The sequence below is a fragment of the Panthera onca genome, chromosome E1 (genome assembly GCF_046562875.1).
Source record: "Panthera onca isolate mPanOnc1 chromosome E1, mPanOnc1 haplotype 2, whole genome shotgun sequence".
Lineage (NCBI taxonomy): Eukaryota > Metazoa > Chordata > Mammalia > Carnivora > Felidae > Panthera > Panthera onca.
The window spans coordinates 47,924,559-47,952,442 of record NC_138352.1 but is presented as its reverse complement, the minus strand read 5'-3'; the positions used below and the strand labels follow the sequence as shown (position 1 = coordinate 47,952,442).

The window sequence follows — 27,884 nt, the reverse complement described above, 5'->3', positions numbered from 1 at the left end:
ATAGAGGAAGGCATCTGATGGCGGCTGGGAATGAGGAAATGTTTGCCAGGGTAGGAGAAAGGCTGGGATAAAGGCATCCTGGGCGGAGGAACAGCAGCTACAAGGGCAGTTGCAAAAGCACCAGGAGGGCATGTTGTTGAGGGGGAAGGTGGTGGGGCTGGTGTCTTGTGGGCTTTAGTCTGAGAGAGAGGATCAGGAAGGAGTCAGCATGGGAAGACACCATGCTTAGGGGGTGGACCCAAGTCTTACAGGCTAAGGGTCAGTGGAAGTTTTAAAGCAGGAGAGAGCCATGCTTAGATTCTATTTTGGGAAGATAATGCCACCTGCAGTGTAAGAGGCTGTGCTTGTTCAAGGGATGGAGTCAGTAGCAAGGGTACATGGGTAGTAGTGGTACGTTGAGGTGGTCTCAGCAGTCTGAGGGCAGCTCACTAGGGCTTGGCAGCTCCTTGCAGCAGGAAGGGGTGGGGGGCCCAGGGCCATCTGGGCAGTTGATGAGAGGGGTCTGGTCTTCAGAAAATAATTTTAGGCTGAGGATACTGATCAGGAAGGTAGAGAGCACAGGAGTGGGTGGATGCTCTAGAAACAGATGAGGTTACCCTGGTGGGACTAGGGGACAGAATTATAGGGAATAATAATGTTTCAAGATACTTGGTCTTCAAGATTAGGTTTGATGGAGGGTTGCCTGAGGGTCTACTGAGGCTCTAAACTGCATGAATAGTGTTTTCTTTCCCATGGCCATTGCAGATGAATTTTCAGTTCAAGTTTCTTGACTGGTTTGTTTTTGCTGGCTTTGAAAATGCAGTGGTGTATGGTGAGTAGGAGGCTTTGGAACCAGAGGGACCTGTGTGCCTGTCCCAACTCCCTGACTCTGGGGAAGGAGTTGAACCTCTCTGACGCTGCACTGTGGAAAAGGGAGTGAGCTCGGACATTCACACACTTGTTTGCGATATGATGTAGGTTTGGTTGCTTATATAAAAGTGTGTAACCTCAGCCTTGCAATGTATTCCATAAGCTAAACCAAAAGACTTCTCTTCGTAAAGATACATCATTTATAAAATTTACAATCTTTAGCATATTTTAAAGTGAAACGTGTGCTGATTTTAATGTTTGAGCTGGCTCTGGCATTTCAATGATTAAAAAGTGGGCTAGAAAGTTCTAGAGGACAGGGCACATTTGTTTCTCTTTTCATCCTGACTTTTCAAAAGAAAAAGAAAAAAGGCGAGTATACAGATTACAACGCTAGATGAGCTCAAGCTCTCAAAAATGCATTATCATCTCCACAGTCATCTAATTCAGAGACAGTGGAACAAATCCAAGTAACAAGTTTATTCTAGTCTACAGCACAATTTTTTACATACATTTTAGTGGTTTTGACAGTGTTACTTTTGAGCAGACTTTAAATTCACAAAAGTTAATATATTAAAAACAGAATACACACAAAACCACAGGCATCAGGATGGTCAGAATCATGCAGGTAGGGGTGGTCTGGTTGGTGTTATCACTGGGCGCCTTGCCTGTTTAAGAATTCACCAGCAAATACCAGTTCTTCCCAAATGAGAGAGTTCTACATATGCACACCCAAAATAAACCCTCTTTTGAAGCCGCATCAGTACAAAACTTCAATGAGTAAGCCTAAATGTTTCATCAAACCAACTATTCCACTGATCAAAACCAGTACTTGCAAACAGTCAATACCAGCACCATTCTAAAGGCAAGGTTATTTCATTTATTAAAACACCAACAGGAGATTAATAAACAAAGCAACTAAGGTTAATCTTAATATAAGACACTGAGGGCAAAAACCAAAAATGATATATTAAATACCACTCCACTGAGCTAGGATATAACCCATGAACTACAGGTGCATGGGTTTCTATCTGTCAAACAATGCTTTTAGATATTTTGCTACGGAAAAGAAAAAAAGTAAATCAGGAGATGCAGGGGAAAGATAGGAATGTGAATTTGTGCATCTAGTTCCACAATTGAAAATGAGTACCAAACTGATAATAGTAAGCTAAGTGACAGTGACTTAACTGACGGGCACCAAGCAGGCAGTACCACTATTCACTGTAATTCATAACACTCTTCAGGAGTCTCGCGTGGATGGCCCCTCCAATAATACCATCGTAACACAGACATGAATGCTCATCCACTGTTGAAAGGGACCCTGAAGAACACATAGCAAAGGCATAGAGAAAAAGTTGAGTCCTTTGAAAAAGTTAATGATATCAAAATACTTTTCTATCACTGGTAAACCAAACGAGGTCAAGTATATGGCCCAAAGCAGCATGGAATTCAGAGTCAGAGGTTGGCAGAAAAGTTTGGAAAACCGCAGTTTTTAAAAATTGGCAATTTCTCTATGCTTAATAAAACTATCAGAAGAGGTATAATGTTTGTTCATTTGTGGAATGTTGACAGCTTGCTGCAAAAATTCACATGAATGAGGAACCGCAGAGATGCGCTTCGATGAAATATTCTTTAAAAATTTACAAAAAACGAAACTTTCTATTTAAAAAATAACCATGTTATGCCAAGATGAAACATGGTAAAAGTAGTGTAGGTTCTGTCCATGATTCTTCACACAGCTAATGGGAAGGTGATAGAAACAATTTTCTCGTAAAAAGGAAGCTTTGTTATTGCACTGACTTTTACAACCTGACCTAGTAATTTAGAAAAATTATGTAGTAAAATCTGTAAAATTAAAATACAAAATTCTGTTTTGTAAACATCAGTTGGCCAAGTCTATCCAGAGTCCTTCATGATAGTGGAATGGAATGAATAATTAATTCACTACCTTATTTATCTGCTGTGAAGAGGGAAATTCCAGAACACAGCTTTTATACTTTCACAGTAATTATATTCAAAAGATATAAAGGAAGTCAGTGCAGTTGTCTTTTTCCCTCTGTGCAACCTTCGGCTCTTACCCCACTCCCAAGTGCCATAATTGAAATAATACTGGTTTTGAGACCTAGTACAGATTGGTCATAAATGTCGCATAAAGTCTGTAGGACTGCGATAAAGGTATTTCCAAATGGCATAGTAATGTACCGCAGCTGCCGTGGCCACAAACAGGTGCCAGATGGCATGGGCAAATGGAATGATGCCATCACTCTTGAAGAACACAACTCCCAGGCAATAAATTAAGCCCCCACAGGCAAGTTCGTGAAGTCCATCAGTGTTATTCTGTCAACAGAGGAAAAAGAGAAAGAGGTTTTGATGTTACTCGATGTGACAAACTAAAGAGATAATTGCAATTCCCCCTGAGCCTGCTGATTTTCTAGACAATGAAGTAGCTGCACAGGCTGAATCCCGGTCCGTAATCATGAACTTAACTTAAAAGCCTCTCATCCATCAACCTGGATTTACCCTGGGGGTTGACCATCTTGGACCGGAGCAAGCAGTCGGGTTACGGGACCCACACTCTACTCATCTACAGCATGTTGAAGCAGATTACAATCACATCCAGACATGGGAATTCATTTTAATAAAGTATAATCCTTGGCTTTCATCTTCTCCTTTAAGAGCTTTCTTCCCTACTAAGGCACGGCCACACCACTCCATTTAGAATTTACATCTGGGCCCGGGGTTTCACTTCCCTTATCCTCCTCAAACGCTGGACCACACCGATTCCTTTTCTGAGACTCCCCCCTGCTTGTGTGAGCTTACAGCTTCCTTATGGCTGACACAGGAAATCAGGGCTACATGTGACCTCGGAGATCAGAGAGCGTTTAAGGATAACATACTTCCTAACCTTCTACATGTTGCCAGGCCTTTTTGTCTGTGAGCCTGGGCGTTTCTTAGCTTAGCAGGAAGTTTTGTGCTTTAACATAAAAAAGAGAATTTTTAGGTTGCTCTTGGTTTTCCAAGACCTCAGCCCATCTTCAAAATTAAACTGGTCTGTGTGAATGAGGGAAAGAGAACAGAGGCAGGGTTTGGTGGAGGTGCGGGGCGGGGCGGGGGGCGGGGGGGTAGATTGATGAAACAAGTCAGTCCCCTGGATTCCTGAGGACTAGGAATAGAAAAGTCTCAGGTTCTGCAAGGTGGTGGAAACCTAAGCCAGATTGTGGCGAGGCCCTGGAAAGGGACAGGTGTGTGGGTGTCCCAGAGGCCTGGGCACTGATGACTGCAACCTTGTGAGCCCTGGAGCCTTGGACTGCAGCCAAGTCCAGCAGGGAGCGTGGGAAAGCTCTAATGCAGCCACCAACGTGAAGGGGCCCCATGTGCCTAGACAGTGGCAGCAATGGACAACCATGAGCCAAGAACCAGGCATGAGGACCCAGGGCCACAGATGAGGATCAGTCCTTTCTTCAAAGTTCACATAAGCCCCCTGGTTTTTGTAGGATCAAAAGATGGGGAAGGAGCCAACCCAAATCGACTGATTCCAGATTTTTCATTAACCTTGGTAAGATGGAAAGTCAGCCAGATTGATTTTTATCAGAACAAACAAAAAAAAAACAAAACAAAAAAATTCCAATACCACACATTTATCATTTCCTAAAGGTTACAAAGCAATTAATATCCATTAATTATACAAAATCCTCTGGTATGTGCATTAGGGGCATTTTTTTTTCTAGAAAGTATTCATCACATTTTTAAGGAGGCATATAATTCCTAAACAGTAAAAGCCACTCATCTAACATAACACAACCTCCTCATTTTAGAGATGAAGAGAGTAAAACCAGAGGAATGAAGTAGCCTGAACAAAGTCATAGAGCTGGTCACTGCCCAAAAGATACCACTCTTCTTTTCTTTCTGCTAAAACAATAAGCGTGAGACCAAGCCAAGTATACAGGTTGGTTCTGACATAACATTCTGTTAAAGATAGCTCCCTAAGACACCAAATTTATCAACTTTCAAAGAACCAGAACATAGTTAATCCTAAAACACATTTTCATCATGACCCATGTCATTACTTTGTTACAGCAGGCACTGTTTGAAGCATTTCCATATATTTACTCAGTTAATCTTCACAACCCTAAATTAGGTACTATTATCCCAACTTTACAGATGAGAAAACTAAAACACAGAGAGGTTTCATAATTTGCTCAAGGCCACATAGTTTTTAAGTGTCAGAATGGGGTTTGAATCAAGGCAGTCTGGTTCCTGAGCTTATATTCTTTTGGGGCTTATATTCTTTTGGGGAGGTGGGGTGGGTGGGTGGGAGGGATGGGCCATTTTTTTGATTGATGATTAATTTACAGGGTGTAATGCATAAATACTACATGAACACCATGGGTTTTGATAAATGCATACACCTAGCTAACCCATACTCCTATCAAGATAGATAACTACCCCAACACCCCCTCCCAATCCTGGACAATCTCTTTCACCTAGGTAACCATTATTCTTACTGCATTAACACAGACCAAATCTGTTTTAGACTTCACATAAATGGAATTATAATGTATGTACATTTTTATGTCTGTTTTTTTGTATTTGTGAGATTCCTGCATGTGCTTATGTATATCAATCATTCCTTCCTTTTTACCACTTAGCATTCCCTTGATTTATTTATTATAATTTGTTTATCAATTCTTCCCATCTGGGGCTTATGGAGGTCTTTCTGTATATGTTTTCATTTCTGATGGGTAGTACCTATTGAGTCATAAGTTTATGCTTAATTTTATAATAAACTGCTAAACAATTTTCCAAATAGTTATACCATTTTATACTCCCCTGAACAATGAATTAGGGCTCCAGTTATTTCACATCTTTGCTAGAATTTGGTGTTGTCAGTCTTTTTGATTTTAACAGTTCTACGGGATATATTCTAGTAGCACACTGAGGTTTTAATTTTCATTTCCAGGATGACTAATGGTGTTGGGCACTTTTTCAAGGGCCTACTGGATACTTGAGTACATTTCTTTGTGAAGTGCCTGTTCAAGTGTTTTACTCATTTTTATAGGACTGACTATTACTCATTTGGAGTGTTTTATATATTTCATATACATGTCTTTTACCAGATACATATAGAGAAAGCAACTGCTGTATTTTCCCCCAGCCTGTAGCATGTCTATGCATTTTCAAGTTCATGGATCTCTTCTTTTGCAGTATCTAATCTGTTAAACCCTCCAATGAATTTTTTTCTTAACATATCATTTTCAAATCTAGAATTTCCACTTGGTTCCTTTTTTATAGTTCCATATCTTTTCTGAGATTCTTCATTTGTTTACTCATTATGTTTGGAAGTCCTTGTATGTAAAATTTCAACATCTCTGTCCTCTTTGGATCTGTTTCTATCGACTTGTTTTTCCTTAGGTGTGTGGTGTCACCTTTTCTTGCTTCTTGTTTATCTACTAATCTTTGTTTGAATAAATGGACGCAAGCTGTTGGGAGTACAGATTCTGTGGTCTTCCTTTTAGGAATGTTGAGTTTTGTTCTGTAGGCAGTTTATGTACAGAGGATCAGGTATATTTGTTGTGGCAATTCCAGGGCAGTCCTCACTCTAGACCTAGAGCAGTTCTCCTAAGACACGAAGGTTACCTTTCTAGGTTCGGCTGAACACCTGAATTGTTCAGCATGGCCACTCTGGCTGGTTGGACCCTGACATCTTCCAGCACCAGGCACCTCTGGAATCTCTACCTATCTCACAGCTTTCCAATAGCTACTCTTGACCTGGGCATGCAGAGTCTTGCCCTGTGCAAATCCAGCTTAGTATCTGGGCAAGGATTCAGGGAAACCCCTTTGTAGATTTCCGGAGATGCCTCTCTATGAAGCTCCCTCCTTTCCAGGATCCTACCCCAAAACTGCAGCAGGCTCAGTAGCTGAAATGCTGATTTCTGTTTCTTCCACGCTGACTGCTGCTTTCTGGCTCCCCTTTCTTTTGTCGCAGTTTGGAAAGTGTCCCCAGGGAGAAAACTGGGGCGAATTTGAGGCTCATCTTTTGGTTTCTGTTCCCTCAAGGAATACAGTCCTGTGTCTGGAGTCCAATACCAAGAAACAGTTGTTTCATCTACTTTTTCCAGTTTTATATCATTCTTTATGGCATAAGAATAAGTCATTTGGTTCTGACCAGAACCAAAGCTTAGAGTGTCCAGTCTTACTGTTGTTAGTTCACATGGCTTATGAGTTTCTTTTTGATCTGGTCTCTGTCTAGCTCTCCAGCTTTATCACAAGACTTGTGCTACCTGCACACTTACCTGCCTCATGCCCAGAGGCACAAACAGGTGCACACCCTCATGTTCCAAACAATGAACTACTTTCAATTCTTCAAAGGTGTTAGTGCTTTCTCCTCTCAGGGCTCCCTTCATGCTACATTCTTTCTTCTTCCACTTGTATCATCCTTACTATCTCTAGGCCCTTTTTTGTCTTTATGAATCAGCTTGAACACCATTTCCTCTGGTGCTTGGCTCATGTGCTCCCACAGCAGCCTACACTTTCCCCAAAGACATAAAAACTTCATGAGAGTTTCTTATTGAACATGAATTGTAGTTTCCTGCTTGGTGCTAAGGTCTATGGGGGGAAATGCGAGGATTATCCTGTTTGGCTATCATAAACATTAGTCACTGACTACTGTACAACTTGTGAAAATGCCAAGATTTAGGCTAGTAAAAATACTGGAGAAACCTGCTCTTATGGTAGCCAGAGGGAATTTATTTGATGTCCTACTCTAGTGATTAGTAACCTACACATACAGACCTTGCTTAAACTGTTTTGGGTGTCCTGATTTGCCCTCCAACGAGATGGCCTGCAAGGCAGATTTTCTCATTTCCATTATTCATCTCCTTCCCCTCACTACTCCCTGTTACCTTTACCAGCTAAACTATATGGATTTCTAATGCTAGGTAATTATTAAAGCTACCATAAAGCTCTTTAATCCTAAAGAAACACAACTTGTGACATTCTCGTAAGACGTATTACTGAAAACAGCAAGCAAACCTGTAACTCCTAAACCTTTAACAGGTATTTTGGTGACCAGGGCAGGAGCTATGTGCATTCTTATAATATGCCCATGAGCTCAGGAGTGAAATGGTAGACACAAGTCTTCTGACCTCTATAGACTGAGAAAAGAATTCAAACTGGACACAGTGTGAGTTCCTTAATTAACAACATAGTGGCTGATGCCAAACAGTGTAGAGCGTAGGATACTGGAGCTGATGGCACTAAGCTAATGGCACAAAGTAACCAGTTGGATGGGATCACAAGGCCACAATGCTGTTTTTCTTTCAGATTGACAGAGGGGTGCCCAGGTGGTTCGGTCAGTTAAGATCTGCTCTTGATTTCAGCTTGGGTCATGATCTCATAGTTCACGAGTTTGAGCCCTGCATCGGGCTCTGCACTGGCAATGTGGACCATGCTTGGAATTCTTTCTCTCTTCCCCTCCCAGACTCGAGCTGTCTCTCTCTCTCAAAATAAATAAATAAACTTAAAAAAAAAAAAAAAAATTAACAGATAGGGCCGCCCGGGCAGCTCGGTTGGTTAAGCATCCAACTTCGGCTCAGGTCATGACCTCATGGTTCATGAGTTTGAGTCCTGCGTCAGGCTCTGTGCTGACAGCTCAGAGCCTGGAGCCCGCTTCGGATTCTGTGTCTCCCTCTCGCTCTGCCCTCCCCTGCTCGTACTCTCTCTCTCTCTCTCAAAAATAAATATTAAAAAAAAAATAAAAGAAATTTTCAAGCAAAGTTAAAATAAAAAAGCACTAAGAAAGAAAAATAATTTGACTTAAAACCAAGTGAAAGGAAAGTAAAAGTGAAGACTTTTGGGAAATATTAAATAAAATGTTCACACATCTGGTCCCTCTAATTCTTAGGATTTAAAAAGTCAGTAATTTATAGTTTTTTCATTTTAAGACATAAAAAAATTTACCCTCTTCTGTGGATTTAGGGTTAAGACACCATTTCGGGCAGAAATACCCCTCCACCCATAACCTCATGGGTTATGGTTATGGTTATCCAAAAGATAACATAACCCATGAGGTTATCCAAAGAAACACATACGGAAGATTACCATATGGAAAGAAACACACTTCAGTGTAGAACTTCTCCAAACTCCAAACAGTAGCTAAAACAGATCGTTGGCACTTTGCTATTTACATACTTTTTCTTTGGAGTCTCTAGTTAATGGACATGTCATAATTTCAGAAAGAAAAACTACATATCGTATCTATACACACATGAAGAATCCCAGCAATTAAAAAGGAAATTAGGTGAAATAACTAAAATTATGAAGCCATTTCTTACCATTGATGTCACCACCAAAGCTGGAGAAAACCCCATTGTGAGATAGAAAAAGAGCTCAACCACCTTATACCTGCAGGATAGAAAGGCAGTTCATTTTATGTATTCCTATAATACCTAGTCCAGTCCCATACCAGCTTTCCCTTTTTTCTTTTGAAAGAGAAATGCAAAGTCTTCAACTATCCCAATGAACCATATTTTCCCAGTAGACCATTAGGGCTCTGATTAAAACACTATAGTTGAGTGACAGTGAACTAGCATTCCTCTCAGGACTGAAATGGCATCAAACTCCATTAGCAACTTGGAAAATGTTTTCTGCCAAAAGGAGTTACTGTTGCATCCAATCCACCATGCATTTTCCCGCTTCCAATCTCCCAGCGTTTGCCCTCATTACTGCCCCAATCCACAGCTACAAGAAGCTGAAATTATCATGATGGACAGGACAGGGATGCCGTATGGGGCCAGGTTTATCAGTGGTGGAGGGGCAGGAGCCCTAAGGAATGAAGAGCATGTAGTTTTCTGTCTCTTTATTTTTCATCTGCACAAACTCCCAACTTGTAAGGCTCATCCCATGAGGCTACAGAATGTCCGAAAACACTAAGAAATATACTCCACTGAAATTTAACTTGCATTTCAGCCTAATCAAAGGAGGCTCTACGTTCCCTGGAGGCAGGGGCCAAATTTCATTTATGTTTGGATGTGCAAAGCCTACCACAGTGCCTGGCACTTTAGGCACTCCCTAATATCTGCCCAACCGAATGGCCATAGGTGACTCACATCTCATTCTCCATGTTTTATACTCAAGAGTCCACCATGAAGTAACCTTATCAGGGACCTGGGGAAGAATGGGTTTGTGGGTTTGCTTTACATTAGGAAGCCTGGAATAGGAGAAAAGATAGTTGTTTTACTCTACTTTCTATTTGATCCAAGGATATAAGTTAGGGGTTTGGGCCCAAGAAGCAAACTGTTCTCTTGGATTTATATACACTACATAACACCACTCAGAATTGCTAATTGTAGTAAAAAATGCATTTAAGTGAATTTCAAAGTCAGAAGTTAGTGAAAACTACCATTTTCTTCTGAAAAGAGAAAATAACTTAATACTTTGTGATAAACACAACATGTTCGATTCTGAGAGCCAATCTGCCAACAACAACAGGTAAGCTAATAAACTGTACTCAAAGACAATGATTTCATGCTTGTGGGTTTCTCCAATTCAGGCATCTGAAGTAATGAAAAGAGCCATGGAACAAGAACTAGAACACTTGGGTCCTAATTCTACATGAATCGCTAATTTGATGCACATCCTAAATGTTCTCATTTTTTTTTTCTTAACCATGAGGCAGGAATAGATGACTTTGAAGGTCTCCTCTAGAGCCATCATGCTAAATCTCAATAGGCTTTCCTTTTTATATTGCTTCACATTTCTGACTATGGGCAATGAATAATGGGTTAAAAAATGTGCCCTGTGATTAGAATGCCTCTCCAAATATCCCCTTTCTCAGGGAAGCTTAGTTTGGAACATCTTTTGGGTTCCTGTCTAGATAAGTGTTGTTCTTATCTGTTATCCTCAATCTTCATAGAAAGCTTGAGAAGCAATTACTTTTCTCATGGGCTAAGCGTAGATTACAGAGAATAAGGCTAAGTTCGCTGATAAGGCCAGTCACCTGAGGATTGTCCCTCAACTGCTTCCTGTCACACGTGTGCCATTCAGTTCTTTCCACAGCAATCTGTCTACCAACAACGAATACCAAATGGTTTCAAAGATTTGTTAAAAGCAATATATATTCTATTTATGTATTTCTACTATTTTGAAGTGCAAATATAAAGCAAATTATGTTGTAATGTCGATAAAATTTAGGCAGTTAATTTTTAAACTATCAAATGTAAATTACGTTCTCTTACTTTTCATGGTAGAGAAATACATAAATGGTTCCTCCAGCTGCCATGAGCCAGATAAACCAACGCATATGAGATGCCAGGGGTCCAAGTTCACGGAGATTTAACCTAAAAAATGTAAACATGACAACAAAGAACAGAAGTGATAAATGAAGGGAATTCACAGGACCCGTGTTTTCCTCTAGGCCTGAAAACTGGGGGAACAAGCGCTAGCATAAAACCGGGAGGAAAAGGCATCCAACATGCCACGGAAGTATTCAGGCAGTTTGGGCAAAGTTAATAACGATAAAATTGTCAGTCGACCTTTAAGACTTCGAATTGTTCCACTGTGGTTTAAAAACAGAACCAGCTAAAAGGAGGTATGAAGTGAGTCCCATCACACCTGTGATGCCTGACTTGCCTTATGAGGCAGACTGCTGTCAGATTAGCTCAATTCTGATAATGTATCTGCAAGCGGACCGCTTACAGAGCTTAATGAGAACCCTGAACAAAATCCTGAGCCAGGATCACATACCCACAGCGGATACCTAATACACAGACCAAGTACCTGCATTACCAATCTCTCGGCCAAGAGAGAACATGAATTAGCCCAACGTATGTTATGAAAGACATTTTGTCAGAATTTTAACTGTGGACTCTTGTAAAGCTTGAGTTTTAAGATGCTGCAAATTCATTTGTACTCATTTCATATTAAGAATGGACATGAGAAGAAAACCAAACGTTATTCTGATTGGCTACGGCTACGAAACGATTATTTCCAGATGGAAAAGGCACCACCTGCCTATTGAAAACTACATGAAAACAAGTTCCTTACTGTAATATTTGATTCCTCAGCCAACTTTAAAAAATTTTATGTACTTAAATTGGGGAGCACTTCCCCAAAGCCTGTAACTGTTCTCGCTCCAATATGATACAGACCTATAATTTAGTGACAAGTATTAGAGAGGGAACACTTTTTACTCCAACAGACAATTAGGTTTCTTTTTAATGATGGATGCTGCGTAAGTCAGAATGTAGAGGCCTGTTGTTTCTAGTGACCCTAGCAGTTCATGGCACAACATGAATTTCTGAGTGTTTAAAACTGGATCATGTCTTCGTAGAGGGAATCGAATGTTCCTTTAATTTAGGTTTCAAGGCAACAACAGATTCTACCTCATCTGTACCAAAAGAGCAGAAAGATAAAAAGAAAAAAAAAAAATGAAGAGAATACTAGGTATATATTTTTTTAATATATCATTTAAAAAAAAAATAATCTGTATGCCCAGTGTGGGGCTTAAACTCACAGCCCTGAGGTCAAAAGTCACACGCTCCACCCACTGCGCCAGAATACTAGATATTTTAAACAGCTAATTTGTTTAGTTCTTCTACTCATATAAGCTAAAGAAGTAAGACATGTACTCCATATATAGTAGCTACCGTGCTGTGAAGTGAATTGAAAACGGTAAATTTCAAAAGCGAGCTTGTTTTCCTCACACGTATTTACAGATTTCCACTCAAACAATTAGATGTCCAAGTATTATGAACAGCAGCAAAAGCAGAAAAAGAATGTGGAAAGCAAGGGTGACATATTTCAAAAGACAGAATGCTACCTACGAACAAGTTCTTAGCGCTTCCTCTTGAATAACCCAGTGCCAGGTATGTATTCTGAACAGCAGTAACATTCTCCCCTTAAAATCTGCAATCTGACCCAAGTAAATAAAAAATTTAAAAAAGCATGTATGCATGTGTACTGGCAGGGGGTGGGGTGGGGGGCATATGCATGGGGGCTGGGGCAGGGACCCGAGGAAGGGAGGGAAGGGGGACAGAAATTCTATCCCCAAAACGCTACCTTCAAAAATACAAAGAAGGTATCTTACCATGGAGCGTAAGAAGCAGCAATGAAGAAATAAATAACCATTCTATCACACATGTGAAAACAATGTTCCACTGTCCTAGTGGGGGAAAAACAAGTTAGCAAGTTTTCAGAAAAGTTTCAGACTGGCAGCATGGGTTACCACTCCACCGTGTTGTAATTTCCATTCCTGTTCTAGTTCCTTGGGGCAGTTATAACTTGGCTTTCAAAGGTATTTTTAATATTATGAAGCCACAAGTAAAAGCTTTACATTACTCTTAAGCTTGCACATGCGATACTCACCATATTTGAGATAGAGTAATCAGGAACTCCAAAGTGGTTAAAAAACAAACAAACAAAACCTGTCTTTTTTTTTTTTTTTTTTTTTTTTTTTTTTTAAAAACATTTTTTTTAACGTTTATTTATTTTTGAGACAGAGAGAGACAGAGCATGAACGGGGGAGGGGCAGAGAGAGAGGGAGACACAGAATCGGAAGCAGGCTCCAGGCTCTGAGCCATCAGCCCAGAGCCCGATGCGGGGCTCAAACTCACAGACCGTGAGATCGTGACCTGAGCTGAAGTTGGAGGCTTAACCGACTGAGCCACCCAGGCACCCCCAAAACCTGTCTTTTCTGAGGTTTTCCGTTTCTTTTAGAGCCTATGTAACTGAGAAAGAAAACTCCTCGAGGGCAGACCACCCCTCAACCCCTGTCATAGTGCAGGATGTGAAGGGGTTTTTCATGCCTTTTTAGAATACCTTCAAAGAATGTTTCACTTCAAATAGCTTAATGTAGATGATACGTTGTAATAAAGGAAATTCAGAAACTAACTTAGGAACAACAATGACAAAAACAAAAACAAACAAAAAATTAAGAGGCATATTTGCTGCAAGCAGGTAGCCACCTGGATTTCTAAATGAGTTCCTCCTTCCAAAACTGAAAATTCAGGACGTGTACAAAGATCTGGCTCACTGAGGTCTAGTCCCCAAATGGATTAGACAGAACCTGCCCTTTACTGAAGTGATTTAAAAGTGTGAATGCACTGCATCGTCTTGAATCCATTTTCAGTGTCCAAGTGGTGAGAGCTGTGATTTGGTGGAGTGCTACTGTTACATTTTGCCTCACCACACACACAATGTCGACCAAAGCAAGTTGAGGACATTTTAGTCACGGTTAGCGTTAGTCATGTTAGTGAAGGCAAAATAATTTAGGTCACGGGTCTCAAAGGCTTACACTACATTAATGCTTCTCAAACTTGACTGCGTATCACCATCACCTGGGGAGCTTATAAAATAGTCACAAACTCCAGTCCAGAAGATTGTAATGTATAAAAGGGCTAGAACACGGGGTAGGGGATGGAGGGAAGAGAAGAATCTTATTATTATTATTTTATTTTATTTTTTTAACTCTTTGGATGATTGTGATTCCTAGCCAGGTCTGAGGCCTTTCTGATTCTGCTCTCTAGATTATTAGGCTCTTGTTACAGAAGGTAAAGTCAGACCTGTAATGTTATTCAAGATCCATGACCGGCTTCTCTGACCCTTACTCTCCACACAGGGAAAATAGACATAACAACATTTCTATCATAGAGTGTGTGTGAGCATTAAATGAGATCACGTGGACCATGTGTTCATTAGCATAGTATCTAGCACATAGTAGGTACTCAATAAATGCTCATTCCCTTGCCTTTATAAATGAAGGCTATATTTGGATCTATAAAAAAATTAAGACAGAGCAAAAATCCACACGTGGCTTATGATTCTAGCAGTGCTATTTCAAGGTTCAAGAGAGCCTGGTTTCTGTTACACCTTCTTCTCCGGCCCCTGGGAGGGAGCCCTGAATACTCAAGTATGCATCTACAACTCTTTATTGATTCAGAAGTCTAGACATCAAAGCCAAGACAGCCGAGACAACCACAGGCACTGGGTTGTGCCAGGACAATAACGAAGTGCTCTGGCCTCTGATCTCTGTGACAGTGTGTGCAGGAGAGACAGGTACTTTTGGGGCTCTCTTGTGAGTATGCCTCAGCAAGCCCTCATGATCCGATGCTGTGGTTTCATTTTTGGCCCAAGGAACTGCCACCTTCTAGGCAAAGGTGGCCGGCTGGTAACTGTAAGCAGTACTGAGAAGGGTGTGGTGGAAAAACTCCTCAGGACTGGGAGTCAGAGGTCTGGGATGATCAGACACTGCTGGGGGTCACTGACCTGGGCAAGGTAGACCACTTCTAAGCCTCAGTGTCCCTTGGTGAAAATTAAGGCGTCTGGATTAATGACCCCTAAGAATCCTTCCTGCTATGAAACTGTGACTCCACACATAAGGAGACCGGTAATCATCTCACGAACCTCAAACCCTGTTCTTAAATACTGGATTGTCTGAATGTTTGAGATTTTTTTCTTTGGACATTCTGTAAAACCGAAAGCTATATTCTATTATTTTAAAGCACTCTAAGTCTGCTTGGAATACTCCTTTTCTGAGAAGTGTTGTGCTTTGGGGTTGTACAGAATCTATTCCATAAGCAACTAAATGGTGTGCTGCATCTTTTGTATTCCCCCAAATTAATCCTTCACCCAGAGGAGGAATGCTTTTATGTCCTCGTTGGGAGGCTAACGGGCTTGGTATGGTTTGGAAAGTACCTGATAGCTAATTGTAGCAAAATCTGTGAACTCTGTTTGAACAGATACACAGCACCCAATTCTGGAAGCTGAACTTTGCAAGACAATAAACCCAAACTGTAGCAAATCTCCTTACATTACAAAGTCCTGGTCATTTGCAATTTTCAGATGATTTTGGCATGCACTGTCTCATTCACCTATCACAGAACCCTGCGAGTCAGGCATTGTTAGTCTCATTTTAGTAATGAAGACAGAGGTTCCGTGGGGTCAGGGGACTTCCAAAAGGGTAAGTGGCAGGGCTGGACTGACTCCAAGTTCACTGTACTCTGTCACTACCCCACAGCTGCTGCGCTCTTAGGGCATCCTTGGCGCACCCGACAACATTAAGAGGTCTCAGGATTCCACACTGTAAGTCCTGGGGAAACAGTGCGGTTTTGTCGGCGGCTTCTGAGAAAGGCCAGCTTTCTTAGATACATATGGGGGTCCTCAGAGTATGTCCAATCCATAGGAAATTTCCCGAATACAAGGCAAGATGACATCTAGCTCCTCTACTGCTTCAACCTGACGAAACATGCCAGTACAGGAGGCTAACCTGAGTCGACTATTCTGATCTGTTGAAATAGCGTGCTATCCACGGTACCTTAAGTGGCTCTTTTTCCATGATACAATGTGAAATACTGTGGAAACAATGAAGAGGGCACAGAGGCCCATTCCATAAATCCATGCAGTTATCTTTTCCCAGCAGTCGTCAGACAGCCGATGGAGGAGGGCACTGCCCACAATGGCCGGAACAATGAGGAACTGAGGGAAAGGCAAAGAAAAGTAAATATCCTGGGTTTTCCTAAATTGAGACCTTTGTTAAAAATACACAGGTTTAGCAGGGACAATTTTAGAAAGATAATTTTAAACATTTGCCTCTCCTGGATAATCCTCACCAGAGCCACACTGAGTTGTCAGCTATGGCTGCTCAGGGCCCAGGAACTGTGCCCACCAGCAGGTACTGAAGTCAGTGGTAAAAGATGTGACATTACTCAGTTGTTGCAAAGCAGATGTTCTTTATCCTGATTTCATCACGGAAGAACAGATTTCATCCTATTGTCTAATGTGATTTTGAGTAGGTACTTCAAATATTCAAATGCCAAGCATACACCCAGATTTCCCAGGGAGGTCTTGCTTTTAAATGTTCTTTCCTATTTCCCCCATGAACTACTGACATGTCAATATTTCAGCAAAGGGTTAAGCCAATGAATCGAGTCAATAAGTATCCTAATGCGCACACACCACACACACACACACACACACACACACACACACACATCAACTGTGCAAGTCATATGTCCCGATTTTTAGTTTGGATCATTCCACCAATTTGGGAACTACTGCAAAGTGAAAGCATTTTTGGGTTATTTCATTTTTAATAGCACCTTTCAAGTAAGCAAGGGTAATCCACTCTCCTCTCATCTACTCGAGTAATTTTAAGAAATCAGAACCTTACAGGGATTTTTCTTTCCTGTACCATAGTTTACACTCCACATGGACACCGATTTCAATGTCTGTCGTAGGAGTATGAGTATGACTAGTGAATTTTTTTCTTTTAAAGACTCCATCTTTTTAGAGACGTTGTAGGTTCTCAGTAAAATTGAAGAGGAGCAAACATTTTATATTAATACACATCCTCAGGAAAAAATAAACTACTTTATTAGATATTAGAGTACACGTACCTGGCAAAGAATGCAAAATTTAGCAATCTTCTCTCCACACCCCCATCACCTACTTTTGCCCTCTTCCAACAAAAATATCCTATCCCCTAGATAAGATCAGCACTAAATATTCAAATGCTGAAGTTTTCACTGGCCCAGACAGTATGAGAAAAATCAAAGACAAAAAGGTAAGTTCTTCATAAGACAGAACTTCATTTTTTCTGAGATTATGTCCTTTCTACTTTTTCATGTTAAAATACCCTCTCTTTAAATAAAATGATGATGATGGAAGAAATGTTACTGCTCTCTGAAATTCAAAAATTAGGGATACAGTTTAGTAAAGTTTAATAAGGTGACATTTCTCTTCTAAAAAATTAACATGGAGGTTTTGTCAGTTTTTCCCTAACTTTGTTTTTTACAAGTATTCCTTAACTTATGACATACCCAGAAGACACAAGGGACCAATCCGGTCCATCTCTAGCAAATAATATTCCTAGAGGTGAACTGTGCATCTCTATAGCCAAACTATGATATTTAAGTAGTTTAAGTGCTCGATATAATGCTAAGTAAAAAACACTTCATTGATTACTTTTATTGATCAGTGGTATGGAAATTATCAAGGCACTATACCTGTAACTTTCATCAGTGTTTTGTAATTGGTAAATAGAAAAAAATAATGGATATATATTGGAGCAATGAGTGAAGGAACAGGCCACATAAATTATTATTCAGGCTTTTATATTCCTTATATCCTAATCTTGCCCTAGATTTACATACACACATACAAGCACACAACTTCTTCTTATGGGTCTATGGACAATTATCTTCAGAAGTAATAATTTACTTTTAGCTGTTAAATTCATCGAACATCTGGTCAAGAATAAAAGCTGGACATCCTGCAGGTTTGGGAGACAATCAAATTAGGTGTGCATTCTTTAGTCCAAGTTGGTACTCTAAACATTTTGGCCCTCTGGTGAAAGCTCACTTTACATAAGTGTGTCACTAAAGTGAAGACAGGGGTCACATCAAGTCTAGAGAATTCCACTGAATCTTTCCTGTTCCCCAGAAGCGAAGCCATGGGTCTAAGGAGACTGTCCACTAGAGAGGTTACTCCAAATTTCATTATTGAAGCTCTTCTACAGAATACAGGGCAAGCATGTCAGCTAGTAATTTTTCTCATTAACTAGATTCAAGCATATTAATTATTTAAATAAAAGTCTTTTTAGCACCTAAGGCACAAGGACGTTCAGTGATAGATGAAGATGATGTCTCAGTATTAAGTAATATGTGAATTCCATCATTACAGTACATAAAACCAATGCTTTATAAACTTTGATTTATGCTAAGGAATGACCAAATGGTGTTGTTCTATTAGATTATAAAGGAGTCCACTGGAAACCACAAAGTTTATTTGGGGGTTATTTGGCATCATTGTTTTGTTACAGAAAATACTAGAACTATTCTTTGGGGAAGATTAAAGACATGAAAAGGCACAACTGGAATTCAGGCAAATTTAATTCTTAAGACATATGTATGTAACCTATGTATTGTACTAACGTTGTCTAAAATAATTACATTAGCCTATTCTAAACACTGGTCATGAAAGGATTAAATTGGCCTCCTTCTCTATTTCGTATCTTCAGACTATGCAGCCACAATCTTTCCTTCAAAAGTCTCACTAAATGCAACTTTCAAAGGGAATAATGAAGCCATAGATAAAAGGAAATTCACAATGACACAAGAAAATGTCAATAATACGTTAACAGGAAAACCATGAAAATACATGTTCCTGAACACAGCACGCAAGTAGAAGAAATGTACCAAAGTGTTAATTTATGTCTGGGTAGTTTTGTTTTTCTTATATATTCTTCAATATTTTATAAGTTTTTTATAATGAGCATGTTTTGCTTTTTAAGGAAAAAAAAAGTTCACTAAGAATTTAGGGATCAAATCAGCTTTTCCTTCAAGATGTGGAATAATATGGGCACTGCAGAGGTTGGGACGGTGTGCCTACCTGTTTCAAGGGATCATTTAGTAAGAAAAAGCACCCTTTTCATCAAAACCGTCAACTCTCCTGGCCACACGAACACAGCGGATTGTCTTGAAAGGGTGAGTCACTTCATTTCAGAGGTGACAGTCCTCATAAATTAGTTTTCTTTGGTTTTCCCATAACTAGAGTACTTACTACTATTGCTCTTTTAAGGAAGATCTTGTCAGAGAAAGTCAGTTTAGGACGGACATTGCTGACTGTAGATCAGAGCACTCAACGCGTTCGACATGTTCACAGTTTCTGGTAACATGACCCAGCACTGATATCCTGAGAGCAAAGGTCACAGAGGTAGGCACATCCAACTAACTGGGCTGAGGGGACTAAAGATAATAGCCCGCCCTCCCACCGGGGCCCTTTGGGAAGGATGCAAAAGGCAGACAACGCATACTCACTGCATGCGTGTAACAGTTAGCAGCATGTTCGTAACAGGTTGGTTTGTAGCGGCCATTGGCTGGGGCCCGGTGGTTCATGAACCTGTCCAAACAAAAAGACATCACGTGAAAAAGCTCAAAGCGTGTGAAGAACAATGGGGAAGGCTGCCAATATTGTTTGGTCCATTCTAATTGCAGAGGGGACTGCTGGAAATACCTAGTTACGGGAACAAAAACAAAGCCACCAAACAGGTGTAACTGAGCCAACAACCATGATCTGAAAGCAAATGCCTTAGTTCACTGGATTAAGTATTCTTTCAGTTTAGTCAAAAGAAAAACCTTCTACCAACCAAAAGCAAATAGAAACCCTATCCACCCCCTTCAACTCATACCCCACCCCCATGCTAAAAAAAATTACAAAGAAAAAAAAGGCACAACCAAATCTTAAATCTTAGGGGAAAAAAACAAGGGAATTTTTCTTAACTTTAAATGCCTGTAACTTCCATTCGATGAAAAGGGACACAATACAAGGTTTCAATTTTCTCTCTCAAAATGCATAAACCTTTATACATGTCGATCTTTACACGCTACATTCCACAATTAGCAGGCCCATCCAACTGGTTTCCCTATATTGTATTACCTGTGCCAGCACAGAGAGCTTAAATAAATGATGCTGGGCTGTGTCTAGGCTGCCTAAACAAGAGATATGTTTTTACCTGCATTCTTCCTGAATTAAAAGTTTGCTTCCAAATCCAAATATATGACTACTACCTGATACTCTGGCTATACAATTCAGACATACTTGGGGCGCCTGGGTGGCTTAGTCAGTTAAGTGTTGGACTTCAGCTCAGCTCATGATTTTATGGTTCGTGGTCCGAGCCCCGCATCAGGCTCCTCGCTGAAAGTGCGGAACGTGCTTGGGATTCTCTTTCTTCCTCTCTCTGCCACCCCCCTCCCCACCCCAAGTAAATAAACTTAAAAAAAACAAACATATACACACAAATATGTGTATGTATCTAAATACCAATATCTGTTATACATATAGACACATACCCACATTCCACACTTCCCTTTGGGCCAACTCTGTGGAAACAAGTGCACAGTGAAAACCATGAAGCATTCTTCCACTTCAGTGTGTAGGTGAGGCTCTCCCCAAATCCAACCCACACCCATGCCATGTTTTCTGAGGGATGCTGGTTTATTCTGTCTGTTCTGTTGGAAAAGGGGAGATGTAAATTCAGGCAGATAAAGCGGCTGCCTGAAAGAAGCAGATGCAGAGAAACCAACAGAGGTAAAAGAACCCCAACAGCACGCAGGTCTCAGAGGCGCCACTGCATTCCTGGGCTTGGAGCCTGCAAGATGTCAACAGCCTTTGCACTATAAATTATCCTTTTGCTTCAGCTAGTTTAAGATGGGGGAGGGGGGAGATTTTGTTATTTGCCACTAATGAGTTCTGACTAGTCACACCTTATTAATCGCCATGATGAAAAATGGTACCAGGCTGAACCAAACGGCAGAGCCAGGATGCCAAAAATTGGCTGAAGCACATGGTCAAGGCATCCTAATCAGTGCCTGGCTTAGGAACAAAAGACTAGCATTTTCTCCCTGAATTAAAAGGGCCTGTTATCCTTAGAGCAAATAAATAAAAAAGAAGACAGCAGTTCCTGTTAACCCAATACAGAGTTCAGATGGAAAATCCACTGGGGAATGAATTTGGGACAGTGAAGATATTTCACTTGCACCACCAATGAGTTAGTTATCTAACTCGTGTGCAGAATATGTACGGATTGAATGGAATTCGCCAGATGGTCTGAAAACTGTTTAACAGAAACGTGCAGTTAACAGCTTCAGATTTTATCCAAGACATTCTTGCACATACATAAATAAATCTTTTTCTCCCCTGATAATCCTTTAAATAATTTTACTAATTTCCTAAGGGGCAAGAGTGTTGCTACAGAGCTGTTATTAGTAAAGGGGAAAATAATTGCACTCTTGGGAAGAATGCTTTCAAAGTGTCCCAAGCATTCAAGGATCTACCTCATCATTACCCCGAGACATAACAGAGCTGTAAGTCGCATAACCTATTAGGAATCATATATATATATATATATATATATATATATATGTATATATATGTGTATATATATATATATACATGTATGTATATATATACACACATATTTTCAATATTTATCTTGAGAGAGCACCTGTGAGAGTGGGGGAGGGGCAAGAGGGAGCGAGAATCCCAAGCAGGCTCCATGTTGTCAGCATGGACATGGGGCTCAATCCCATGAACCATGAGATCATGACCTGTGCTGAAATCAAGAGTCTGATGCTTAACGGACTGAGCCACCCGGGTGCCCCCCTATTAGTAATTTTAAAGGGTAAAGAACAAGATGGTGGAGGGTAGATTGAGAGTGTTCTGTTTAGGGTGCAGTAAGTAGGGTTTGTCTACCCACCACCAGGCTGAGGACTAAAATAGCAATTTATATCTCTGGCAGCCCAATCTAAAAATAGTCAAGCCATTACACAGCAACAGGGATAGACTTTCACATTTTCTCCTAAAAGCAAAGAAGCTGGGTGGCCATGTTTATGACAGCTTAGTCCCTGCCCACCCGGAATCACTCAGGGTAAAAATAAACTCGTAAGTTGTAGAGAAAAATATCCCACCCATGTAACTTCAGGTAGTCTCTCATGGACAGAGCCAGATTTGCTTCTAAGACCAGCGAAGAGCAAGTCTGCGAGGAGCCCATCACTGTCTGGGGCTCAGTGAAAACCATGGCACAACATGTTCTGCTGGGAAATTGACAGTGCAATTTGTCCATTTGTCTCTGATCTGGCGGGGTACAATCAAGCCTCCAACATAGCCTCCTGAAGAAATCGTTCCTAAGACCTAGATGGAAAGGCAGAAGTAAAATGCAAATCAACGCCCACACAAGGAACCTATTCTATTCTCTTCCTCCAAAAAGAATGAGAAAGGTCCTCAAGTGTTATGGAAAACAGTGCCCATTTATGGAAGCTGCCTCTACTTCAGGCAGAGTAACCCTAGAAGAGAGTTTCCAGAGTGTTTTACTGGGTTTGAGGGAGGGCGATTTAATCCTGGGTGTGGGAACCACACTTCTATAAAGTTTTTAGTCACGTTTGTTCACTCATCTCCTCACTTCCTTTCAACACTCTCTCTCGCTTCTCCCTTACTCAGGGAGAAAGGTGACAAAATTTCAAAACTCTGGAGAGAAAGAACAGATAGCCCAAAGCACTGGGCCTTCTGAGAGACTAGATCCGCATCTCATCTGTAGATCTCTGAGGCCCAAGGTCAAATCCCAGAAGCTGTCTTTGATTCCTAGGTGTTCCCCATTCTCCAAATACAAGTGTTGTCAATACCACTTCCACGTATATTCCAGATCAGCCTACTCTAGACAGTTCCACAGACCCCACCTTACATCAAGACATCGACCTCTCTGATCTATAAAACACAAATCTCTTCATCAGTCTCCCTACTTGTCCCCCCATATACTGTCTTCTTCATTTGGCAGCCACAATAGTCTATGAAAACCAGATCATAGCACACACCCCAACTCTAGCTTAAAACCTGCCTTTGGTGGCCTGGGCCCCACCACTGCTGCAGCCTCCAGGTGCCACCTTCCTCCCACTTTCCACCCTCCAGCTACACCACCTCCTCTCTGCTCCTTAAAACACCAAGGTCTTGTCTGGCTCAGGGCGTTTGTGTTTGCTGTTTATTTCTGCCTCTGACGTTCTTCTCCAGAAGGTTCAACCTTCCTCACCTGTCAAGCTCAGCTCAAGTGTCAGCTCCTCAGAGGTTTTCCTGACCATCCTACCTAAAGTATCATTTCAGCCCTCCCCACCCCACCAGGACCCTTACCAGAATTAGTAAAAATTGGGCTTTTTTTCCCCACCTTTGTATTGTTTATTTCATCTTTCCCCATGGTAATGTGAATTCCACGAAGCCCTTCTTGTTTACCATTTCTTTCCAATCCCAAGTACAATGCCCAGCTTACTATTGGAACTTAGTAAGTGTTGAGTGAATAAATAGAAATTCTGGCTGTCGCTTAACTATTTTGTCTTAATCGAGAGGTATCCCCTTGTCAATTAGTTTCACTGGGGATCCAACAGGCTATGTATGTAATAAAGAGAAATAGGCAGTTTTAGGGCCAAAAGAACCTTAAGTCTCATGAAAAGGCAAAGACCACGGACGTTCCAAGGGCTCTTTCAACATCACTTGATGGAGCAACGTAAGGCAACCCCGACACACAGCACCTTATTATTAGCCAGTTTATGCGTGAGCGTGGTGTGGTGTTCAGGAATAGTGTCCACTGCCAGAGGTGATGATAGTGGTAGAAGGCATTTAGTTTAATTATTGAATAAGAGAGAGGCATATATATAAGAAGACTACTCCATGCCTGTAATTCAGTGTTCTGAGAACATATTTAAAAATAAAAAATAAAATAAAATTTAAAAAAAGGCAACAGGCTGTCCTGGAAGACATCCTAATGCTCACGAATCAGGTACTTTACCAGGTTATCAGATCACAAGGCTGGGGCTGGGGAAAGGAGCATCCTTCTTGGATTTTCAGTAGCAAGGCTGGAGAAAGGGGTATATATACCAACACAATACAGTTGAGGCTCTGCGGACCCTCAGCCTCAGCGCTTTACACACGGATGCTGTGGTGTGGGCAGGGAGACAGAAACAGGCGAACCGGCAGCAGTGGGTGGTGGAGAGGGACAAAACACTGAATTGAAATAAATGGTCTGCCCTTTCCCAGCCATGTGATTTTGGCAAGTTCCCTTTTACTCTCTAGCTCGATTTGCTCTTCCATTAAATGGGTATAACATTTATCTTCCAGGGTTAGAGTTGAGAAGGAGACGAGTAATATGCAAATACCCAGCCACTGCCTGGCACAAGTAAGTACTCAATAAATGTTAGCAGCTATTCTGATCAGTCAGGGATGCTGCCATAGGGAGAAAATGACTCTGGGTGGGGGGGAGGGTGTGGAGTGAGACTCAAATGTGGAAGATATGCTCTGTGTCCCAGTGGCACTTTTCATATCCTAAACTTTTTGAGAAGCCATGCATGCATAAAACCCTCCGCTTAGCACAGTGGGCTACACTTCCTTACAGCCTTCTTCTGCGGAAATGGCAGAACCATAGAAGTTTATCCAAAGCCACAATGACCACCAAGTTTCTATTAAGAACAAACCAGCAAGGTGTTCATTTCTTGTAATTTAGGCACAGCCACAAACTACAGCCTAATGAAATGTTTTTACTGCAATCAAATGCTCTTCAAGGGAGTACCGATAAATCTATCTGGGGAAGCAGACACATGCATTCAAAGACAGTATGTCCTTCCCTCCAGTTTTTCTGTAACTTACCTGCCTATAACTTTTCTGAATGCTCAAAAGATATATAATGGACAATGCTCTAAGGGGTGATGAATAGCACTCTCAACATTTTAATGTTGTAGACCACAAAAACCAGGATTTTTCTTAAATTAATTTGTATTTGCAGGCTTCATAACCAAGTACAAATTTATCCTTAGAAATGGCTTTCCAGTCTAGTCTGTAATAGAAAAACAAGCAATTACGTGATCATTCAATCTTCAGAGAAAATCAGGGTAGGTGTAGATGCCATCCAAAAAATATATGTTAAATATCCATTCCTATTGTGCAGTCACTGAGAAAATTACAAAGTCTATGCCACACCAAAAGAAAATACCTCTAGTTTTCATTTTTAAATGAAAGAAGTGGAGTGCAAAATCACATTACTACATTGATAATAAGGGCTGGATAAATTAGCATCCAGCAAAAAGTAGTTCAACCAACTGAGATAGTGGGATCCTAAATGAAGGTGGTTTTTTTTTTTTTTTCTTTTCATTTTTCTGAAGATTTGTTTTAATGTTTGGGCAAAAAAAAGGGGGGGCTTTTTTTTTTCTTTCTAAAGGAGAATTCAAATGACAGGAAAGAAATACAAATTCAATCAAATAAGGAAGGGTAATTTCACAGAATATTTCCACTGTTCTCTGAAAACAGGAAGAGCACAAGATGTGCAAAGAAGTAAAACCAAATCAAACAAACCACATGCACAGGGCTTTACCAATCATGTCTGAATGCAGGTTCCTTTCTCCCTTAAGACCCCTCCAATCTTCATTCCTGACTTCAGTTCTAAAGCCAGACATCATGGTTCTTTTTTGCCTTTAGAAGCACTGATACCATGTTCCCACCCGGGGAATATTGCCAGGCATTCAACACCCTGAGTGATGAGCAATATTCAGAAGTTAATCCAAATCTTCAAACTGATTCACCCTTCTAATGGCACAGTCCACCCCAACTCTTCCTATGCATTTTTGGCTCCTTTACCTTTGAGGCCTGGGGGGAGGAATGAGAGAAGCATAATGGGTGAGTGGGCATGGGAATACTAGGGGGTTGGAAAGAAAAAAAAAAAAAAAGTACAGTTTGAAATTCTGAAATAAAAGGCAACGTCTAAAACCTCAACAATAACCTCCTTGGAGGATTTCATGCATTCCTTGTCTTCTTTCAAATTCCCATGACTGCACACCAAGCTTGCCTGCTAGTGAAGGTCTGGGAATGGGGCCACGGCTGACAGATTCAGACAAAGGATGGAGAGTGAAACACAGGGGAGATGAACTTTCACCCACTTAAACGAAGAAGAATTAGAAAAAAAGCCCAGAGCTTCCTCTCGGAACCATGGGCCAGCCCCCATCCATGGCTAAATGGCAGACACCCGAGTCGGGATTAAGGCCACGGTGCCTCCCTAGGCTGGCGTTCCCACCAGCCCTCCAGTGAATGAGCTGCCGGCCAACCTTCCGGTGGCGCCTCCTCGGTTCCTCCTCCTCGTTTCCTAACACAGGCGCCTCAAAGCAGCTCTTACCACCCGAATGCTAACTTGCCCCTTCGCAGTGCCCAACACAGCACCGCCCTTGGACGCTAAGCCAGCAAGCTCAGAGAACCAGCAAGGCCCGGACCTGGCTGGGCAAGGCTAACCCAGTGGAGCATGCCTCAGTTTCCCTGTTGCTAGGACCGATCACAGACAAAGCACTAAAACGCCCAGCACCCCGGTTTACGACAAATCAAACTGCAGGGCGCAGCGGCTACCCGACCCCTGTTCCGCGCGCCCCGGGAGCCCCCCCCCCACGCTGGGGATTTGGGGTGGAGGCCACAGCCGGGGTTGGCGGAACCGGGGTCGGCGTCTGCGGCTGCGGTTTGGGTCCATAGAGCAAGGCACGAGCACTTGCCGGGATGGGGGTCGGCAGGATGCAGTCGGGTGCGCAGTGGAATCCCCTGGGAGGAGGGCAGGCTCGAGGTTCGGGGTCCGGGAACCCGGGTCAGGCACGAGATCCCGATGCTGGGAGGAAGGGGATCGCCCGGGGACGGCAGGGCGGGGAATCCCCGGGGAGCTGGTCCCCGGCCAAGGCGCGGGATCCGCGGGGGGATGGATCCAGGTGAGGAGCCGGGACCCACGCCGGACGAGGCGGGATCGGGGACCCGCTGCCGGCACGGCCGGCGGGGCAGGGGCGCCATCCCTCTCACCGCTGGAATCGATTCTTGAACCGCATTGATCCTCCGCTCCTCCTCGGGGGCCGGGAGCTCCGTCTCGTCTGCGCCGGCGGCAGGGCGCGCGGCCCTCATGGGCTTGGGCTGCTCCGGAGGCCGCCCGCGTGCCCGGCGGACCGCTCGGCGGGGCAGGCTGGAGTGGGCCAGGCCGGGGGTCGGGACAGGGTCGGGGCCAGACCCGGCGGCTGGGGGCGGGAGGGAGGCCGCTTAAACGGCCCCCGCGCCTCCCGCCTCCCGCCTCCCGCCTCCCGGCTCCTCCGCCCCCGGGCACCCGCGCCCCGCCCCGGAGCCCGGCCCCACCCCTGCCCGCTCCGCCGGCCTGCGTGCGCCCGCGGCCGCCAGCGCGTCACCGAGCCGGACGGCCAATCAGCACCCGGAGCGGCGCGGCGGCAAAGCTGCCATTCATCCCGCAGGGCCCGGGCGGAGGGGCGGGGCCTCGCGGCTGGGGGCGGGGCCTCGCGGCGGAGGGGCGGGCTTAGGGGGAGAGGAGGAGGGCTGGAAGGGCGGCGCTCTCCTCGAAGGGGTCGAGGTGGACCAGGTAAAGCAAAGGGGCAGAGGGGAGAGGAGGAGAAATTGCGAAGAAGAGGATGGACGAAGACTCTTCAAAGCTGCTGTGAAGAAAATAGCAGCAAACAAGGACTTCTGTCTGCGTTCTAGTCCTG

General features: G+C 42.4%; 1 protein-coding gene across 3 annotated transcripts; it reads right to left on the bottom strand.

Annotated features, from left to right (window-relative positions):
• Positions 1-1,311: 1,311 nt before the first annotated feature.
• Positions 1,312-27,566, bottom strand: MMD (monocyte to macrophage differentiation associated). Of its 3 annotated transcripts, XM_078437337.2 has the most exons (9): positions 27,199-27,557; positions 22,308-22,530; positions 19,659-19,740; positions 16,157-16,317; positions 12,932-13,006; positions 11,082-11,183; positions 9,954-10,054; positions 9,180-9,249; positions 3,070-3,183 (listed from the first exon to the last, which is right to left on the bottom strand). In XM_078437337.2, the coding sequence occupies exons 2-8, from the start codon at positions 22,460-22,462 to the stop codon at positions 9,188-9,190; spliced, it is 738 nt and encodes a 245-aa protein (XP_078293463.2). In that variant the 5' UTR covers positions 22,463-22,530; positions 27,199-27,557; the 3' UTR covers positions 3,070-3,183; positions 9,180-9,187. The 3 variants fall into 3 exon arrangements, with proteins under 3 accessions (XP_078293464.2, XP_060502449.1, XP_078293463.2); XM_078437338.2 differs by lacking the exon at positions 9,954-10,054 and having other exon boundaries at positions 1,312-3,183; positions 27,199-27,566; XM_060646466.3 differs by lacking the exons at positions 9,954-10,054; positions 22,308-22,530 and having other exon boundaries at positions 1,312-3,183; positions 27,199-27,543.
• Positions 27,567-27,884: the final 318 nt, after the last annotated feature.

What these genes read in the sequence shown, in the direction of transcription:
- MMD (XM_078437338.2), bottom strand. Translation starts at nt 22,462, where the DNA reads ATGGACAAATTGCACTGTCAATTTCCCAGCAGAACATGTTGTGCCATG. An exon ending in CTAACTGTTACACGCATGCA is followed by an intron (nt 16,318 to 19,658) that starts GTGAGTATGCGT and finishes CCTTTCCCTCAG; the next exon opens with TTCCTCATTGTTCCGGCCAT. An exon ending in GCTGCTTCTTACGCTCCATG is followed by an intron (nt 11,184 to 12,931) that starts GTAAGATACCTT and finishes TACATTTTTTAG; the next exon opens with GTTAAATCTCCGTGAACTTG.